The sequence below is a fragment of the Ylistrum balloti genome, unplaced genomic scaffold (assembly GCF_031769215.1).
Source record: "Ylistrum balloti isolate Yb309-2 unplaced genomic scaffold, AGI_CSIRO_Ybal_v1 Utg369958, whole genome shotgun sequence".
Lineage (NCBI taxonomy): Eukaryota > Metazoa > Mollusca > Bivalvia > Pectinida > Pectinidae > Ylistrum > Ylistrum balloti.
The window spans coordinates 147,570-167,689 of record NW_026782057.1 but is presented as its reverse complement, the minus strand read 5'-3'; the positions used below and the strand labels follow the sequence as shown (position 1 = coordinate 167,689).

Genomic DNA, 20,120 nt, shown 5'->3' with positions numbered 1-20,120 from the left:
TTAATGTTTTTTGTTGTCTACGTACTATTAAAAGTTGAAACATGTAGACAGAATAAAGAAGATAATGCATCCCAATTCTTAAAGTTAAAGTCATTCTTTCTGTTACTTTTTAGAATAGAGCTATAAAAATGACCTACCATGTCTAATCATTACCATTTTATTTAGATACCATTATCTTTGTAAATTCACTTGTCTTCATAAAGAAAGATTATCACATGACTATGTGGAAATTCCGTCCATTTATCAGAAAGAAAATGTTTTGAATCTTAATTGAATATTCATCGTAATGATGAATTTGTTGAATTGGCAACATTCCATGGAATAAAATTTGCTAAATTTGAACGTATAATGCCTTCGTGTTGTCCTGTGGACTAATAGAGTGTTGATTTTGCCTTTCATCATGGTTGAGTGTTTATCTTGTCCTCCCTAATGGTCAAGACTTGATCTATGCCCTTGAACTTGTTCTTCTCATAGTGTAGTAGTCAGGTATTGGTCAGTTGTTTTGTATTGTTTGTAGCCTTGACGAGGTCCTTCGTAAAGGTCAAGAGCTTTAATGCAGCTGTTTGTATTTGTTTTGAGTCCTAATACATGTATTATCTTTCATAATTGTTGAGTCTTGATATTGTCCTGCGTGATTGATGATTTGACTTTGTCTTTTATAAATGTTGAAGGTCTTAATGTTGTCCTTTTGAGTGGTTGTGGGTCTTGATGTTGTCCTTTTGAGTGGTTGTGGGCCTTGATGTTGTCCTTTTGAGTGGTTGTGGGTCTTAATGTTGTCCTTTTGAGTGGTTGTGGGTCATGATGTCCTTTTGAGTGGTTGTGGGTCTTGATGTTGTCCTTTTGAGTGGTTGTGGGTCTTGATGTTGTCCTTTTGAGTGATTGTGGGTCTTGATGTTGTATTTCTAATGCTTGCCAATATAAAATCTCCGGTAAAGCTAAAGTTGAATCTCTTAAAGAATTGATGTAACAAATACGACACATGGTAGAGCAGAGAAAATGATGAACGGTTACTGATTAAAATATGAAATCCCTGAAAGGGACAACGTTTTAAAGATCAGGAAACAACGTCTCGATATTGTTGCAAAGATTTGATTTAATTTACGTAAAATATAAGATTAATCAAGCGAGCGTCATATTGCAGCAAAAGTATTTGCTACTACATAATTTCATTTTGGTGATCAAAACCTCGTTCATGGGAATGTTTCAAGACATGCGCAAAGGGATCGACCCTAGTAAAATGCGGAAGTCCCTCTATGGAGCTGGCGTCCTCTGGAATGTTGATTAAATACTTGCTCCACTGGAAATTCTGTGCGTCCCGAAAACAGTATCGAATCTGAAGGTTTTCCTTCCGGTAAGTGTAGTACAGTATGTAGAAATTACACATCTCGTCTTTGTTGGTTGGACTATCGAATGTAAGAAGGTATTATTGATTTCCACAACATAGAATATTCATCTTTTTCCAGATACTGTAAAAGTATTTCTTTCGTGGAAGGTTTATTTTCGGTGATTTCGTTGGCACTCTTGATCAACGAATTCTTATGCCCACGAACAGATATATTTAGTTTAATAATATTTGTTGTCCTATATTTATCCAGGAAATGAAATTTCCACGATATAGTGAATTTTTCTATAACCACGAAAATTGCGCCCACGAAAATATATGATTTTACAGTACAATGTAACTTGCAACCAAGAGTTATTACACACTTAGTCCATGATCCAAACAAATTGTAAAATGCACGGACATTACAGCAGACTTACGTTAATGTGAAAATATTAAACGTTTTCCCACTTCACTGCCGGAGGATACAATTTATCATCTTGTAGCATTGCTTTAACTTAACTGATAGGAAAAGAGGTATGTTTGTAAGCACATACTATTCAATGGTACTTACCCTATTACAGTAGGTCCGATTCTGTCACTGCTCATGGTGCACCGAGAAGCCTGCGTGGTGGAAGGTAACAAGGTAACGAATGTTACACAAAAAAATCAAGAAAATACTAACATGCAAACGTAATTAAAATCCAAACAATACTGGAGTTGGTAATTGTTTCCCGTAGGTAATAGGTATTTACACGTTAGAAGCAGCGGTCTGACTCCAGTGATTATTGTGGTCCAATTTCGGTATCCAAAGGTTTCGTTTTGGTAGCAAAATGCAAAACTGAACATTTTAAGAAAAAGATAAGTTTTGGAACCACGAGATTATTATGACAATTGACGGCCAATTTTTTTATTATTGCAACAGTCATTGTGATATATCAACTCCCAAATTATTCTACCTCTAGCTGTTTCAAAATTCAAGACTGTCACGATGTTTAGCGATAAAATGTAATATTTCCAATGTAGATTAGTTCTAACAAAATACATGTCTATTGGCGAAGTTGTGTAACTGAGAATAACCAAGAATGCTCCAAATGATGATACATACCAAGATATCTCCGGATTGTACGTCTATGCCAGGGTTTGTTACGTTATAAAATGTCTATCAAACAGAACGCAAACGTGTTATAATAATATAATAAAATTGCGAGATTTTGAGATAACGCCATTTATACTTTAAAACCATATAAAATGTATTTTCGTAGGGGTCGTTTTCTGTGGTTTTTCAAAAATATGATAAATAAATTGGGTAATACATGGATGCTTGAGTGCTTGGATAAATCTAACAGTCGTGCAAATGAATTCATGGCTAAGAGAACCTACGATATCATCCAAAATAAATTCTCCACGAAATTTAATTATTTGACAGTAATTAAGAACATGAAGCTTTACGTGCCTCATCAGCATTGGAACCTTTCAATTAAATTTAATGACAGTGTTTTTACATTGTTCTCTCTCAGTACAGATAAATATGAAATATATTTTCATTGCCTTATAAACCGTCAGTATTACCTGTGGTAGTTGTGGGGACATACGTCCAATCTCAGTCCACACGCCATCGCGAATACGGTACCCGGATGTAACAACACCTTAGCCGTCACCAAATGTCATTGAATGTATATGTTATATATATATATATATATCGTATATCGTCTATAAATAACTAAAGTATTGTAAAAGCAATATAGCTAAGATATTGTTATTGTTTATGATAAATATTTCATAACTCATTGCTGTAGTTATTTTACTGTTCAACTTAATTTTTTGATATTCAAATTTTGGATTTGCTAAAAGAATGTCGCAAAATTTTTTCCGGAAGTTATGAAACGAAACGGACAATGTTTTTCGCTTTTAAAAGATACTATTTAACTTTTGAAAACGTACTTTTTAGCGGATAATCACATTTTGTGTAATTAGCGCATGGATGAAATCGGGCAATTACAATAACAGTCACTTTAACAACAGACAGAAAATAAAGTTTTAGCAAACTATTTAAGATGTTTATCTTTAACACAATTCTAAAAATAGTATATTTTTTGAATATATTTAAACCAAACTAATGAATGTCATGAAAAATAGCACAATCAAATTTTAGCGCAATACTTTCAGCGCAAAAAGCGCTAAAATAACATCATCCTTTAAATACATAGTTTACAGGACTATCTTTTCGCGTGTTTATCAATTCCGTCTTCAGAAATAGAAAAGAGGGGAAAAAACTCCATCAAAATAGCACCCTTTATACTGATATAAATGAATTTATAATTTTACTCACCTAGATTGTGAGAATGTGTCCGGTAACCGATAGGGTAAATTGTATCGTTGTGCTCATAATCACATGCTGATTCCATATGGAAATCTACATTGTCAGTGAAATAAACCATTTTATAAACTATGTATGTTATCGGAACTAAGCGGTAAAACATAGTAAGTTTTAGAACAGTATATGTAACCTACATTGTGTACAAAGTTATAGATATATATAAATAGTATGTAATATATAGATAATATAATATGAACATTTGTAAAGTTATGAAAATAAAAACGAATGCACACATAACAGTGGGTTTTGTCAGAACTAGAATACTAATGAATGTAACCAACAAAGTACCTTGAATCATGGGAGGTATATGTCCCATGTTACCCATCACGTAATATCCGGCCTGCTTCGGTTGTCTGCCAACACATACATGGACAACTGAACGCTTTTTCGTGAAATATAAAATGGCTGAATTAAGAATAACTTAGCATGTTTCTATGTAAAACGCAGTTAGAACATGTCATAAACAAGCAGTATACTAGTATGTTTATATATTTATACTTATTTATACTTATTTATACTTCAGTAGTTGGTCTCTCCCATTCAGCCTCTAGTTCTCTATACTTACGGTGTGAAGGTCATGTGGAGGGTCACTCCTGAGTTGTCTCTGAAGTCTCCTGGAATATATAACACCACATGCATACTGATTATAAATTAAATGTAATTATTGACAAAAAGAGGGACTTTCCTTTTGGTAAAAGGAAACACGAAAGGAAAACTTAAAATCTCATGACACTGATGTTGTATCACAGCTATTGATACAATCATTATATACCAGTTTTATGAAACACCTACATGGTTTTATAAAATTATGTGATAATGAGGAAAACAGATTCTGATTCTAGGAATGAGGACATGCCCAATATCCCAAGGAAGTAAGGGATTTGAATCTAGGGGCTACAATAGAACGGACGGAAAATGACTATGTTGCCAGTGAGACAAAAAGGGACATGGAGAATAGTCAATATCACTATTCAATCACAACGTTGGCCAGGCTTTGTTCTGTACAACTGTGGACATCACACGTCTCCATTATGCTTTAAACCAAGCAGGACACCAAATATGTTTCGTACAAAAAGAAAGAAAAAGAAAAGGTTAAGATGTGGACAGAAGTACTATTTACACGGAGTCCCCTGAAGCAGCACAAGGAGAGCAAGACCACATGTACTGGAAGGTTAACCGCCATTCAAATCTGGGTCAATCCGAGTAAGTTGTCACACGTTCCACTTGAGAATAAGGCAGACAACAGCGGAATCACACCTAGTTGTGATGTTACATGAAACACATTAATTATTTGCTTTTGGAACTATTTCTTTTTTGTGGGCGTTGTCAGTGATGTTAAAGTGGCACCGTATACCTTTACCGGTAAAATGTGCTGTAAATTGTTTTATGAAAATCCGTGGGTATCAAGTCTTAATTCATTTACCTTGACATATCATAGACTTCTATACAGAATACGAGGCAATAATTTAAGTTCCATCCATGAACTTTTATTATGCCCTCGAATCGAAAGATCGCGGACATATCGTTTTTGTGCTGTTTGTTTGTTGTCAACTTTAACCTTGCCCATAACTCTTGTGCCGTAAGAGGCAGGACTTTCATATTTGGCAAGTGCGTTCTTTGTGACAAAACCTTTACGGTAGTACCAAAATGTTTGACCATGTGACCTGGATCGTAACCTTGGACATACATTTGAATTTTTTAAACATCGGCCAATAACTATTGCACCGTAAGAAATATGTCTTTCATACTTGCCACACGTGTTCCTAGCGACAAGACCTTTGTGGTTTTCACAATCTGACCTTGATATTGACCTTTGACCTACATTTTAAATAAAAAAAAACTATCATTGCCATAATGGAGAAATAAGTGTTTCACAATGCGTGAATGCAATAGCACATGCCTCACACAGTACAGTTTTAATGTCCCAGTTCAGAATTTTGATGCAATCAGGGACATAGTGTTTGATAAACACCTCTTGTTTTCGTCCGTAATTCAGCAATGCGTGACATGTTGACTGTTTAATGACTTTTATTTGATATTGTTTTACCGGTGATCTGACCTTTAAACTTGTCCTTGTAATGGAGTTGTATGACGATATGTTTGGTCCGGGTTGTACCGCCCACACGGAATCCGACGCCTGGAAATATCGATTTATGATCAGATTAATTTCAATCTCGCCAAGAAAATCAACATCTACTGTAAACAGTTAATTCATCGTTTATTAGTCTTATTTATTCACCCATATATGTTTGATCGGCAAATTAGATACATTTATTAAAAGTGTTCTCTTTGCATTCATGCATGAGCATTCCATACTTTCTCATTCCGAATATTTTGCTGAACTATCAACCGACGTTCACAGGATCACTGTGGAAGTCAGTATTTAGCAATAATCGAATAAAACCTTTAAATGTATTTCACATTACCGGAAGGTAGTTCCCTGGAGTCCGCATCCATCGCCCAGGCATATACGATTTCCCGGTCTCCGTCTGAACACACTGAGACGTCTGAACTGTCGTCCATTTCCCCACAAGGCCTGGAGAATTAAATGATAATAAAACATTTCCAAACAACCTAAAGGGCTGGACATGCCTCTATAACTAAGCCTTTAATGGGTTGATATTGGTACATGTCTCAAAAGGGCACAGGAAAATAAATTTTGTAAACTCTTTCCAATTTTTAAAACAAAACCATTTACCATACACTCACAAGAATAAAAAAAATAGCTTACAATCATCATAATGACCAAATAAGTCAACTTACAACATCTTAACACTATAAAGCATATTCTCGGTTTTTGCTTGATTTCATCCATTTTAATAACAGATTACAAACGACAGAATAAAGATTCAAGAATTTTTTCAAGTTTTGGAAAATAGGGTTGCCTTTGACCATAAGTATCTTGCAGCTGAGATAGGTTAGTCGGGAAACTCGTCAGCAGACAGACTAAGCGAGACTAACCGACGGCTGTGTAGCCAAGTCGTCAGGTCTTGACAATCTTATTTAAGAGCGTAGCCTAGACTGGCTGGCGGCTGTGTTGCAGGTCGATGTTTGGGATCTTGAGAGTCCAACAAGTGTCTAAGACAGAAGATGACGTGTATGAAAGGGGTTAAAACGCATGTGTCGCCCCATCCATGCGGAAGTGTGTGTGTGTTCCTTGTTTCAATGAGATGGACTGTGATAGCCTTGCCCACCCAGAGTCGAAAGATTTGGGCCTCAAGCAACAGTTGGAGCCTCTATCGTCCTTGAGTTAGAATTCTAATTCTATTAGGGTATTGTGCAATAATCCGGCACCGTGTAGCCATACAGATGACCTGGTGTTGGTGTATTGCAATTGGCCCAAAGGTGCACAGGTACATTGTTGTCACATGCAACCGAAATAAAAGAACAATGAGAATGATAAATTGTAACAAGGTAGCAGTGAGGAGATTAATAAATAGCAGACATCCCGAGGAGTTCTTAGACAACGAACTCCCCTTGTCTATGCTGAAGGTGATGCGATAATTCTCAGTCGGCAGTGAAGAACTTGTGTAGGGGTCAGACAATCTTTATCTAATTAGGGCATTTCAGGTTTAAAACATATAAACTAATAGGCTAAACCGATCACGAAAAGAGGACGATGGATATACTGCTGAGTCTGTTGAGATATCAAACCTGTGACTTATCTAGTTAAGACAATGCCCACCTATTAATGAAAGGGTCTGCATGAGTTGCATTTGTGAAAGGAAGCTAGACCTAGGTTGGAATAAGGCACCAAGGGGTTTGAAATATGTGCAACCGTTGTGTCTGGATGCTGAGTTGACTGTCAGGACGTTCTGCCATGGAAATCTAATTCAATATTTCTTATGTTAAGCTTCAATATAATAGATTGTTGTTAATTCTCTATCCACCAGTCGACAAGTAAAAACCCATTATGCACAATCTGTAGACAGGTTCTGTATCATTCTCACAGAATAGATTATCATGGAAAGTGGACGGATACTGAATATCAAACTGATCTATAGACCGTATACCGGGCCATTACTGCTATTTTTTTGTATTAATTTCAGTATTTTACTTTCCGATTCCGACAACCAATGTCAAAAAATATATAAGAATTTTAAGGTAAACAAGATAAGATAAAAATGTTGTTTTGAGGCTAAGTATGCGCTTTTACTGTCCTCACATATGCGTCAAGGTACAGTTTTAAAATAATTAATATTTTTCATAAACTACAATAACATTGCTGCAATATACACGTACTTAATATCATAAGAATTAAATCATCAGAAAACACAAAATATCTTCTAATGATTCTGGTATTAGTCCTAAAGTAGCGAATTAGCCGGACAAACCCATCATGAAAACAAGCTGATAGTTTCTTACAAAAATAAATCTGCATTTGCTTATTTTTAAAACAAATAAGCCGCATATTAGCTTTGAGTTTTTAGGGTATTGCGTTAATCAAAAGGACCTAGTACACAATAGGATTTTCTAATGCTTAAATACTTGGGAGTTCATGCAGAATGGGTATACTTTAAATTGGTTCAACAGCCTACGTATACAGAAAACATTTCACAATACTGAACTTGGAGATTACCTAAACCCCTCCTATCACTTAACGGTAAACGTACATGTTTTATGAAATTAGTATGATATGGAATTAGTACCTAATCAAATAAGAAATAAAAATTAATGACTAGAGTTGAAAATCCATCTTCAGTGGTTAATCATGAAATACAGCGAAAATACTGTAACTGGAAATGTACAAGTTTATACTTGTATCTGTTGTTGTTTAGTTTTGTGCTTGTACAGATGTTCAAAGATATGGAGAACATACGTACAGTGACATTTTATAACCGTACTTGCTAATACATATCTTTGTATGCAGATGAAGATTCCGATAACATTTTTTTTTAAATGTGGGAGAGGGGAGAGGTCTTATGGACCTTAACAGACGTAAATATGTTACTAGTTTGAACATTCTGGATTTTGGTTGATATTAAAAAGAATGAGGGAGAGATGAGATCTATAACGGATGTACATTGTTTAATGTCACTATAGATCATACAAATATGTGAGAAGAATGAAGCCAACAAGATTACCGATACCTAAACTTACTTATCAAATCTAATACATCTTAATCTTTTAGAATTGGCGACCATTTATGTGCTTGGTATCTGAAAAGTAGTGAAGTAGAAGATAAACAATTCATATTTTGGTGATAGATTTTCTCAATTCTGAATTTGCTCGTTTACTTTCAATATGTGTATGTTGTTAAGTCGTTAAGCTATCAATCAATATTATCGAAATACCTAACATACGTGAATCAGGACAAGACAATCATCCAAAAGATTTGTTACCAAGTCATTCACTCACCAGTAGGGCCTGTCGCTTCCTGGTTTGCCACACCCATATACCATCATGTGATGAGCAACCGCTTTTGTGGCATGGGGCTCGTATTTCACTGTGCAAAACAGAAAAGAAGAACAGAACTGATCTAGAGCAACAGGAAGGAAAAGTAGTTGAAGCGTTATATTAAAAAAATCATTACGAATGTCATGTGAAACATTGACCCCTTACAACGTCAATGCATTACGGTTGTTTGTAAATAAACATGACAACGCACTTTACTGTTTAATCTTAATACATTATATCTGTTGAAAAGAGTTTACAACCTTTCTTGAGCAACTGGAACTTAATCATTGACTTCAAAGATATTTTGTCGAATGTTTGTCAATATCTGGAGTCGATCAACTCAGATTTCAGATATGTGGTTGTGCAATAGAAAGTAAACTACTTCTGTCAAAGATAGAGTTAGATACACTAAATTATGAATAAAACTGCGTCATACAGCTGTTTCGTCCTCCTATGACTCGTCATTGATGCTAAGTTACAAAATTTTGAAATGTAGAAGGCCGTTGAGGAAAATCAGAATTGATCGAAAGAAATCTAATAAATACTGTGTACCGTTTGTTTATTTGCCATATGTAGCCCAGACATAGTCAGTTTAACTCATTTTGATTTTTCAACACCCACTAATCATTGACTTAACGACAAAGGGCGTTCATTAAAGGATCGGGGACACTTAAGGTTAGGTGTGCGATGTTGTAGAAATACGTACCTATATAGGCTTCACGTTCATCGAGTTCGACAGAATGGCACAGAAGGGCATCTGCCTACATAATATACAGAAAGAGAGAAAACTTCGTGAAATGCTGATACAGCACCAGAAACTGTCCCTTCCTTCCCATAAATAAAGAATAGCTTGGGAAACGCTGAGAGACAGTATAAACGAAGAATTCGGTTATTTTTTCTCGAGGATTCCATTCACGGGGACGCTTTGCATTTTTACCTGGTTAATTGTATGTGTTTTTGTTTGGGGTTTTTGGGTTTTTTTTCAGAACACTTTGATTGATAAAGTATTTTCGCGATAAGTAAAGAGTCTTGTCATCAGGTGATTCTACACTAAATCAGATAGTAGCTCGCCAACATGCCTTCTCCTGTTGTGGCATCTAATTGAAATAAGGGGAAATGTCATCCAATGACAGGGCCGTTATGTACTAATGAAGGATTAAACAAAGTACTTATAATTCATCATGGTTGGTTTTATACTGAAATCTCAATCAATACCAATCTGTCATTTGGTATTTTTATTTGATTGCAATTAATTCAATTTACTTTTATGAAAACAAACACTTAAAGCAATAAGATGAGTTATGTTAAGGAAAGATAACTCGTTTTCAAATGAGTAATCGTTTTTCCAAATCACACGTTAATTCTACACTACATTCTGATTAATTCGATTTTCTCCGAGTTTTCGTAATAAATGCATCGGGTTACCGATAAGATTTTAACATCGGATTCCAGTTTGGTTTACCTTAGTGGATAAAGCATTAGGCATTCTGATCGTTCTGGTGAAATAGTTGGGATCATTCTTCCATAAGTGGTCATCATCGTGTTGACTTGAGGACACTGAAGAACCGGTACATACAGTAAGCCATACGGACACGACAACAATCGTTGTATAAACATGCATTCCCACCATAGTGTATAGTGTGACCATTATTGATAAGTGTACCGTTACGTCACACAAAGATAACAGCACTAAGCCAGGGCAACTAGAACAATGTGTAGATAAAGTAATCTCACTCTTTCATACTCGCATAAGTCATAAGGAACCAAGAGTTATCATAATAAAGTGAAAAATATTGGATGAAAAAATTGGAAAAGATAAAATCAGAAATATGTATAGGGACGCAATCCAAGTAAAACAAATTACGAATGATTTGGTGTCATAATGTTCATGTTTGAAAAGAAAAAGCTGACAAAGATTTCATTTTCATTTGAAAATACATCAAAGGCATGTCCCCAGTATCGCTAGTTTTGTACGAATCGTGATAATGGGAACAGGTCCTTCAATATCAAATCAACTGCGACATGTTAACATCATAGGTTAGGGATGCAGGGGAAATATGGAAAATTCACAAAGGGAAAATGTCGGTTTCGTTGTAGGAAAAAATTGAGATGAGCAGCTAATATAGAAGAGTCTGTCGTGTCTTTTATTTCAAAACATGATGGGTTCATACGATGGACGTGGTCAATAAATTTCTTGTTATTTAAAGACAAGACGTCAACAATATATCTGAAAGGAAAATTAAACGACTTTGCAAAGTCTTTGTGACCTGTTTTGATAAGTTCTTCAATAAATTAAGCCTCATATGAAAACAAATTCAAGTCAGCCAACAGAGGGGCTCAGTTAGTTCCTATAGGTATGCCAATAGTTAGTTGGAAGACCTTACTACCGAACCTGACGAAGACGTTGTCAACTAGAAACACGATCTGTTTTATGATTTCGTCCTTCGTATATTTCTTCTTTAATTTGGATGTATAGTTTATACGAAATACGCTTCAATATATTTCACAACCATATATTTATACCGCCGTTCACCTTTCTTACAAAAGCAAGCTCTCATAACAAGAAAACGAAGGCGTTCTTTCAGTTCAGAATAGGGCAAGGTGATGTACAGGTTGGAAAATAATTTTCTTATACAAATATTTGAAGAGATCGTTGAAGATTGATCAAAAGCTCTAAACTCCACATACTATAAACTCCACTTATTGAGTAAACATTTTCACAATAAGACTGTAACCCAGATTTGAATGTACTTATAATGGTGGTTTGTGGTTTTGAACAACTAGACGAGCCAACAATAAAATGCTGCTTCTATGGATTTTTGTGCAGTTCAGGAATCTAACATCGGTATATTTAGGCAATTTGAATAGTTGTAATACTGAAGCATAATTAGCCAGTATTTCGCCGTTTGAAAGATTGCAAAATGTCGTTATCAAGCATGCCCAGTCCTTTGTATACAGGAAGTGTAAAGATGTTTGAAGACAAGTTACTGGGCGCCTTATCTGCAGGCGCAATTACAAACCTGTCATGTAAATTTGTAGAATTGACGTCAGAATTGAGGAGAGCTGACATGTGTTTAGTTTTCATGTTAGATTTCAAGATGCAAATTCCGAATATACTTAACCCATTCATAAACTGAATTCTACGCAGACTGTTCTCGTTTCATCCATTCTATTGCATATTTTTTTTAACAGAATCTATATGTATCTTGAAATCCATAATCCAATTAACGAACGGGGTTTCACGATATTTAGGACCCTTCATGAAAAAGCTCTCGAGGCTTTACATAATGAATCATGTTTAAATCACCAATTACTATGTGCTCAGTTTGACCATACTTTAAAGCAGAGCTGACGGAGGACTAATTTTAAGGTCATATACACTCAGTTGCTGCAGCTTTTGTTTTGTAGTTGAAACGTTTGGATGCAATGGGCTTGGAGTAAATTTAGGAAATTACACGGTTGTTTCTGCTTTAAAGGTATGTTATCTTGAACAGACTTCTGGTGTAAAATATTGCTGATGATTATAGCATTTACTCCCTTATTTACAAAGTCAACTTTCATAAGCCTGATTTGTGCCACATCATCAATAGTTTTATGAGGTCTCTAAGGTATTTCCATAGGTCTCCAGAAACAGTATTAGCTGAATTCATTTGACGTTTTCGTAGCATGGAGACAGGAAGCAAATATATCGTATTTCTAACATGACGGACGCCTGATGGTTTCTGTAAAATATCCATCAGATTCTCAAACGTGACGGTATATCCGCTAGATTTACCTTAGTGCTTCTGTCCATGGCTGCGATTACGTCTAGTTTGATGAGTATATAAATCCATAACGTTAGTGTTACTGCATCCAGGACTGGACAAACTTCCTACCGAGTCCACGTGGTCATGGCAGCCATATGGCGCAGCAATGCCAAACAGTCTAAGATAGTGTTCCTTACTTTGTCTATAGCAATGTGCGTTCAGTAATGGGTCATTTGTAAGGTGGTAATGTTTTCCAAAATACGGACACTAATCGACGGTATAGAATGATCCGGAGGTTGAAATGGTGATACAAACATTGATTCTCCATGGTTCACTGCTGAACAATAGCACTTCATACGTTGTCGAAACTGCCCGTTTGTTTCACCAACATATATCCTAAACCACACAGTACACATTCAATACCATAAACAACGTTGGTAGTTTTACAATTTAGGGGCTCAGAGCTTATGGTAGTATAATGTTGATTAGTAAGAGAATTATTGTATTTCCCCGTTGCAATTATGATATTGCAAGTTTTGAGTTTTTTTTTTTTTTTTTTTTGTTCCGCGTTTTGAAATGTTTGAAATGTTATTCACTACCAAGATCTCTACCACAACACATTGTGTTATGCCACTCTCAGACCATTGTCTAATTAGGTACATGATGCAAGACTTAAAAGTTAATTTTGCACATTTGTGCTCAGTGGCTACCACATACACCGATCTTAAATTCACCTGCGAGTAGTTACTTGATTCACCACGTTTCAAACATCATTCCCAGATGGTTTGTCTTTCCATATAAAGATGCTGAGGGAACCTGCCGAATGCATAATCGGGGACATTTTACGGTTTGTAGCTTTGTTTTGGTTTTTTGTTCAGAGTATGTGATGTAACTTATGCAATATTTTGTGTTTTGATAAAGTGGAATATTGTCTCGAATATTTGACAACACTGTCATTATCATTGTATGTGATAAAGAACCTGCATATTTGCTTTGCTTATATCTCAACTTGTCGACACCCGGCATGCACTTGATATAGTATTATAAGATTGGACAAGAGTCTCTCGACTTATTCAACGGTTTTTTTTCCTATTCAAGGCAACTACATCCTTCACTTTTTGACAGATACTTCGAGGATTCTACGTATAGACCTAGAATCCTGGAATGGGACTCGTGGGGTCATCCAGTACTCAGAGTTTCAGGTGCCCAGCGAAAGATAGAAAATTTCGAACTTTTTGAATGGTTTCTCTGGGAACTTTTCCGGTAAATTGACATGATTCTTGTTATTTCTCTTTCTGTATATCATTTGAGTCACTATGCTACATAAACAATTTCTGTCTACCTATCCTGCCTCTTCAGCATGACCTCATGGGACATTCAAAGGTTATACATCTTTCAGGACGAAAACTGACAGTAAAATAAATAGTTTAATAAAGTTATTTGATTTGTCATATGTTAACTAACATAAATTGTCGTGTTCATCTGCTGATAACTATTTATAACCATTTATAACTTAGTTTGGATAATTACTTTATTCCATAATCATATGGAATTTATGTACTACACATATCTTTATCGCAACACTTGTATTATTTCACTCTCAGATCATTGTCTAAACGTATCTTTATTTATTTATTCAACTGGTTATTTAAGCGGTGGTACGTGTATATAACCTTCCGCTTTTTGATTGGTTGAGAGCTTAAACCGAAAGTGTACTTCACCCGTGAACAGTATCACGCGCAATAAGTAGTTCACGAATGTTATTGGAATGATTTCATTTTGATATGGATTTCTATAAATCAAATTCTTACTTAATTTTAAACCTTTCACATTTTTTTCTGAATCTGTCAGCATCGCATATTAATTAGCAACATTTCACTACAGATCATATCATAACGCCCCAAAAGATGCCGTAAGACAATGCATCCTCGTAATAGTTTTTTTTATGGTGGTAGAAACAGGTAACACAAACCCGTGGCTGTTGTATGGTATTTCGTTCACTCGTGTTAGTTATTTTCCATTTTTTCAAAAAGTAAGCCATTCATTTTATAACATTTGAAAAATAACATACGCAATATACAATATATTTATCTCGTCTGATATAAATTGAATATCGACATGGTTCTTATAATTATTATTTTGACTTATACATGGCGTGAAGCAAGGAAATTATTTCAAAGATTATATTTAATCATCTTTTTATCCGTCATGGAACCATGACACAAACAATCGGAATGTGTTCATTTGCGATTTATCATGTTTACAATCTCATTATTGTATATGTTACGACTCCACAAGTACAAGTCGAGTAATTCTTAATTGTTTACATCTTGATAGGACACAATATACTGTTGGTTCAATATTTTATATCCCCACTGAAAATAACAGCAGTTTGCGGCACTTTATTTCCCATGCACCCTTTCTCTGGAGAAATCGTTATCGAGAGATTGTACCAAAGACACACAGATGGATAGGACATATCAAATATATTCTGTCACGCTTAAACTGCATTATATAGCTGTGTTGTCCGTCTAGTGTGAAAACCTGCTCAATTACATAAGAAGCACACAATATTACAATTTCATGATAAATAAGGATACGTTATCACTTTTAACATATAAATATTTAACGTTTAAGTAACATAACTTTATTTGTCCGTTAAAGCTGACGCCAAGAATGACACTCGCTACTTCTCTTGTCCACATACAACATACACAATGACAAAGAACTAAATCTCCATGTGCCTGGTATCGCCATAGTGGTTGGTGGCATCGAAGACAAAGAAGAAAGCAGCGAACTGGGTTTACTTCCCTGACAATGAGGGATTTTGCTGTTAAAGGTGATCGTGATGATGATTTTGGATTATTTTCCTCGGAACAGGAAGTGTAGTTATTTGGTTTCATTTGGCTCTCTGCATTTATACAAGCATATACAAAATTATGACGCCCACTTCATCTGTGACGATTATCTTGATACAAGTTTTAACTGCATATCTGAATTTAAGTAAGAGGAACAGGATTGGTAAATACTATCCTTTATGATTATGGGAGATCGTTGCAGTGAACAATGTACAGGGAATTCAACGTCTGTGTTCAATAAACATGCGACGTGTATATCAGAAGTTCTGATATTCAAGCTGTAGGTTGCTAGCACTTGTCAGAAACCTCACCCAACACAGAACATGACCTTGCCATAAGCGTTGTCAGTATGAGTTGTCCCAGGGCTTTATATTTTAGACATATGAGTTTACCGACTAAAATATATACATTCCATTGCCCGCGTTCTAGTAAATCGACGTTAGCAAACAATAAACGGCGTGAAAGGGGTCCATTAAGCAGGATGGGTAAGTTGTGGTGATGATCTGGGAAATGTTTAAATACTCAGCGTGTCATAAACCGTGTATAGGTCCCTTTACAAAGTTAATTTCTCATCAAATGTGTGTTTGCGGTTTCTATCCCAGTTATTACATGAATAATGGTGATTCCCATGGTTCATTTTTCAAAAAGCTATCTTAATCCATACACATACAAATTAATTTTCGTGGAGAATTTATTTTCCTTGATTTCCGATTTCAGTGACACTCTCAATCCATGAATGTCCAAGCACTGATCAAACACTCGATTTTTTCAAACCACAAATTAAGAGAACTTTGTAATGTTGAAAACTGAAAACCTTTTTTTTAAATTGAATTGTGTAACACATTCTCGTGAACAGCGTGTTAGCCTTTCGGCTAATCAGCATGAACATAAACACCACATTATAATGCAATATTGAGTAAGCGGTTTAATAATACAGAAACATGGAGGATGGGTAATAGCGTTAAGAAGCGGCAATGAGAATTTTAGACAATTTTAGTTTATTTCTATAATTTTTAACTGTTAGTAACTTTACTACCTAGAACATAGATGGTCGTATTCATTTGTGTGTCTTTTGTACAATATTCGAGAATACAGGTAGTAAACACTGCTGATTGACGGACTCTTGGCCCCTGAGGTTTGCCGTAACCTGCACGATATGTTTTAATCGATACGAATATTGACACAGTTTAGAATGTACACATATTCTTGACGTTCTTTTAAAATTATCAAATATATGAAATTTGTGACATTTACGGAATGATAAGGCTAGTGCCCCATCTAGAATTGAACTTTCAATCACATTTGATTTTTCTTCATACGTTTAAAATTTAGGACCCCCAGAATAACTGGCGAGTCCTAGATTGACGAAATAATTATATGATACTGTACCTAACTCTAAATTTGTATTAAAACGTTTATTCACGTGTGTGTTTTTGTGCAGTCTTTGAAAGGTGTTTTTCATTTATAGTGATAAACAGTGGTTATTTGTTGGGTTTTAATGTTAAGATTATTTGCAGTGGTTTCTTTTTATTTCAAAATCTACGGGTATTACGTCTTCTTAAGTTACAATCATGATTCATATCCTGAAGTTTAATACTATGAATTTTATTCGAAAACAGCTGTATGACGTAGTATAATTTATTGTTTGGCTCTACTGTATCTTCCCCAAAAATGTATTAAATAGTGCTATCACCTAAGTTGTCTTTGGAAAAATCTCCGATGAGATATACCAACTAAAATTGTCAGGAGTTTTTTTTTTTTTTTTTTTTTTATGTGTAATGGGCAAACAAGAAGGAAATACATCTCGATTATGTTTCGTAAACTTCGGCTCAGATAAAAAAAATTTCGAAGATAGAATGAAAACTTTTATCCCCAGGTAGATACCTATATTTCTAAAACGAAATTGTAAGAATTTTTAAATATATATTCAAATTCTAGTGCATCATTGAATTTTCTTTAATGCGGGAGTATATTCCGGCAACGTTAGTTTTTATTTAACTCAAAATATCGAAAATGCATGTCGAAATTTCATGATAGTGAGACAAGTTGAAATTTCGAGATAGCAGTCCGAAATTTTAAGATGTTAATTTGAAATTTTAAGACAATAACTCAAAATTTCGACAATGTTAGTCGAAATTTCGAGTTAGTAAATGGTATGGGAGAACAATGTTAAACACTATACATTTCAATTTCATCAAATATGAGCTATATGATTATTGTTTTATTACAAACATTTTCAACGTAAATGTTTATTATATTTTCATCCATTCATCTATCATGTTTTGGTGATAATTCCCTCAGTCAACATTAACATGACAAAGAAACATGCCTCTTCATGTGCAAACGTTTTCCTCATACCGAATCGACAAATGTGCTGCCTCGTTTTAAATCGTTACGATATTTGTATATACCGTATTTTAAGGGTGTTTCCCGCACAGTTTAAAGAGGTCAAACTGGATATTTGAGTTGAATATGAATATTTAGATAGCATCAATACAAAACTGGGGGTCCATATTATTTAAATATCTACATGTGTTTAAATCTTGTATCATAATGAAGTTTTAAATCATAATCTTCGATAGCCAAGGTATTTTTAATATTCCTCGTTCTAAAACTAATGTTTGTTGTAATTTTTCCTCAAATAAAATGAAAGTATGGATTCTATGGATCCAACAACAAACTCGTTTACGTCACTCCACATTAAAAGTCCAACCTATTCAGATAAAGAACAACACGCAATATATTGAAAATTCACCTAAAATTATTGAATTTCCAGAAAATTGAGTATAATCCTTTGCTGGTCAAAAAACAATGCTAGTGACTTGAAATCAAGGCCATATATTTTACATCTCTTGTATACTCCTGTCTCACCCTGCACCTGTGGTCATCCTCACATCTTCAATTACCTCGAATTTTTCCAATATCCAGGTATCTGTTCCAGATCTACATTCGATCTGGTCATATAAATTTTACTCTCTTGAATTCTGGAAACCTCAACATAATCCTGAAATAAATTAATATATATTATCCAATGAAGATAGCTTCATTGCTGTGTCGAAAAGATTTATGAGACAATAAATGACATCCAGCGCGTGACCATTATAACGTCAATATTGTGGGTTTAGAACCGACGACGGTTCGCCGTCTAAATACCCGTTCTATTTGACATATTTAACTGTCCATAATGAATCGTTCGTTTTAGTTTAAATCAAAATATGATCGGAAAATGAGTAAAAAATGGTAGAAAATGTATATAACATTGAACTTTCTCATTGTGGCATTTATGGTCGTATTAAATGATACAATTTTGCAGGTAAATAGCGCAAAATAGTGTTTTCACTTGCAATAGTTTGTCATTTATAACGAATATAAATGCCACATTAAGAAAGTTCAATGTTTGAATATTGAAACTAACAACCTGAATAAATATTTTGTAATACAATGAATGAAAAATCTTTTATGTGCCAGTACAAACCGATGTTGTATCAAATTGATGTTCTTTGCTGCAATTCGATATTGTAATGCGGTATTGCTGAAGGTACCGCGGTTCTATGGAGTCTATAGGGAATGATGTTGTAAATGTGAGTCATACGAACGAACGGGAATGAAACAGTTTGTATAAATGAATGTTTGTCAGAGTGGTATATTTATAAACACATAATGACATAATTATAGGGGTACTGGTGACGTATACATTATACCACCGATGGAGAAGATCTATAAATAGACTAATTTTGTACCATTACTTTTTTTTATTAAGAATGAGATATCCACGTGTCTCAGAAAACGATTCTTTTTAAGGGAACATCAGAAAAACTAACAAACATACAGAATGAATACCGATAAGGTATATATGTATATTACTTTTTGCTTGTTTGACAAGTAAAGTTTCAATAATTCTTTATACATTCAGAGATAAGGCAATCTCTTTTTTTCGAAAGCACAAACGAAGTTGAAGAGCACCAAATACACCCTTAAGTAATCCTGATCTAACGTACATGGAGTTTTGATTTGATTTCAACATAGTTTATATACACAGATGACATTAATTATATTCCCAGCTGTTTATTACACTGAAATGTTCTCGTTCTTAAGTTCATCAACGTTGCCTTCTTCATGTACATCCATATTCTACAATCTAGCGTTTTCATTTTACATGTGTCGTCTGTATCAGGGAAACCAATTACAAGACTCTTAAATATCAACAATTAGTATCGACAGGAACGTAAAATGTGAAAAGTAGGGGTTGGGGCCGAGCGTGGGATGGAGGGACGTGATGGAAGTATCAAAATATTTGTGAATCTAAAAAATATAGCGAAGTGTTTGAATATCATTTAATTTTCTTGTTGGTCTAATTCCAAACAGCGAAAACAAAATGGCACGTATCTTCATTAACATGCGATAAATCATAATGATTA

The 20,120-nt window shown here is 34.7% G+C and overlaps 1 protein-coding gene across 1 annotated transcript; it reads right to left on the bottom strand.

Moving 5' to 3' along the window:
• Window positions 1–1,156: 1,156 nt before the first annotated feature.
• On the bottom strand, window positions 1,157–10,728 carry LOC132547505 (peptidylglycine alpha-hydroxylating monooxygenase-like). The gene is made up of 12 exons (XM_060211261.1): window positions 10,561–10,728; window positions 9,805–9,859; window positions 9,060–9,147; window positions 6,128–6,237; window positions 5,761–5,838; window positions 4,267–4,315; window positions 3,990–4,054; window positions 3,654–3,737; window positions 2,894–2,970; window positions 2,430–2,483; window positions 1,896–1,945; window positions 1,157–1,403 (listed from the first exon to the last, which is right to left on the bottom strand). The coding sequence occupies exons 1-12, from the start codon at window positions 10,726–10,728 to the stop codon at window positions 1,157–1,159; spliced, it is 1,125 nt and encodes a 374-aa protein (XP_060067244.1).
• Window positions 10,729–20,120: the final 9,392 nt, after the last annotated feature.

What these genes read in the sequence shown, in the direction of transcription:
- LOC132547505 (XM_060211261.1), bottom strand. Translation starts at nt 10,728, where the DNA reads ATGGTGGGAATGCATGTTTATACAACGATTGTTGTCGTGTCCGTATGG. An exon ending in TGTCCCCACAACTACCACAG is followed by an intron (nt 2,484 to 2,893) that starts GTAATACTGACG and finishes TCTGTTTGATAG; the next exon opens with ACATTTTATAACGTAACAAA. An exon ending in ATCGGACCTACTGTAATAGG is followed by an intron (nt 1,404 to 1,895) that starts GTAAGTACCATT and finishes TACATTCGATAG; the next exon opens with TCCAACCAACAAAGACGAGA.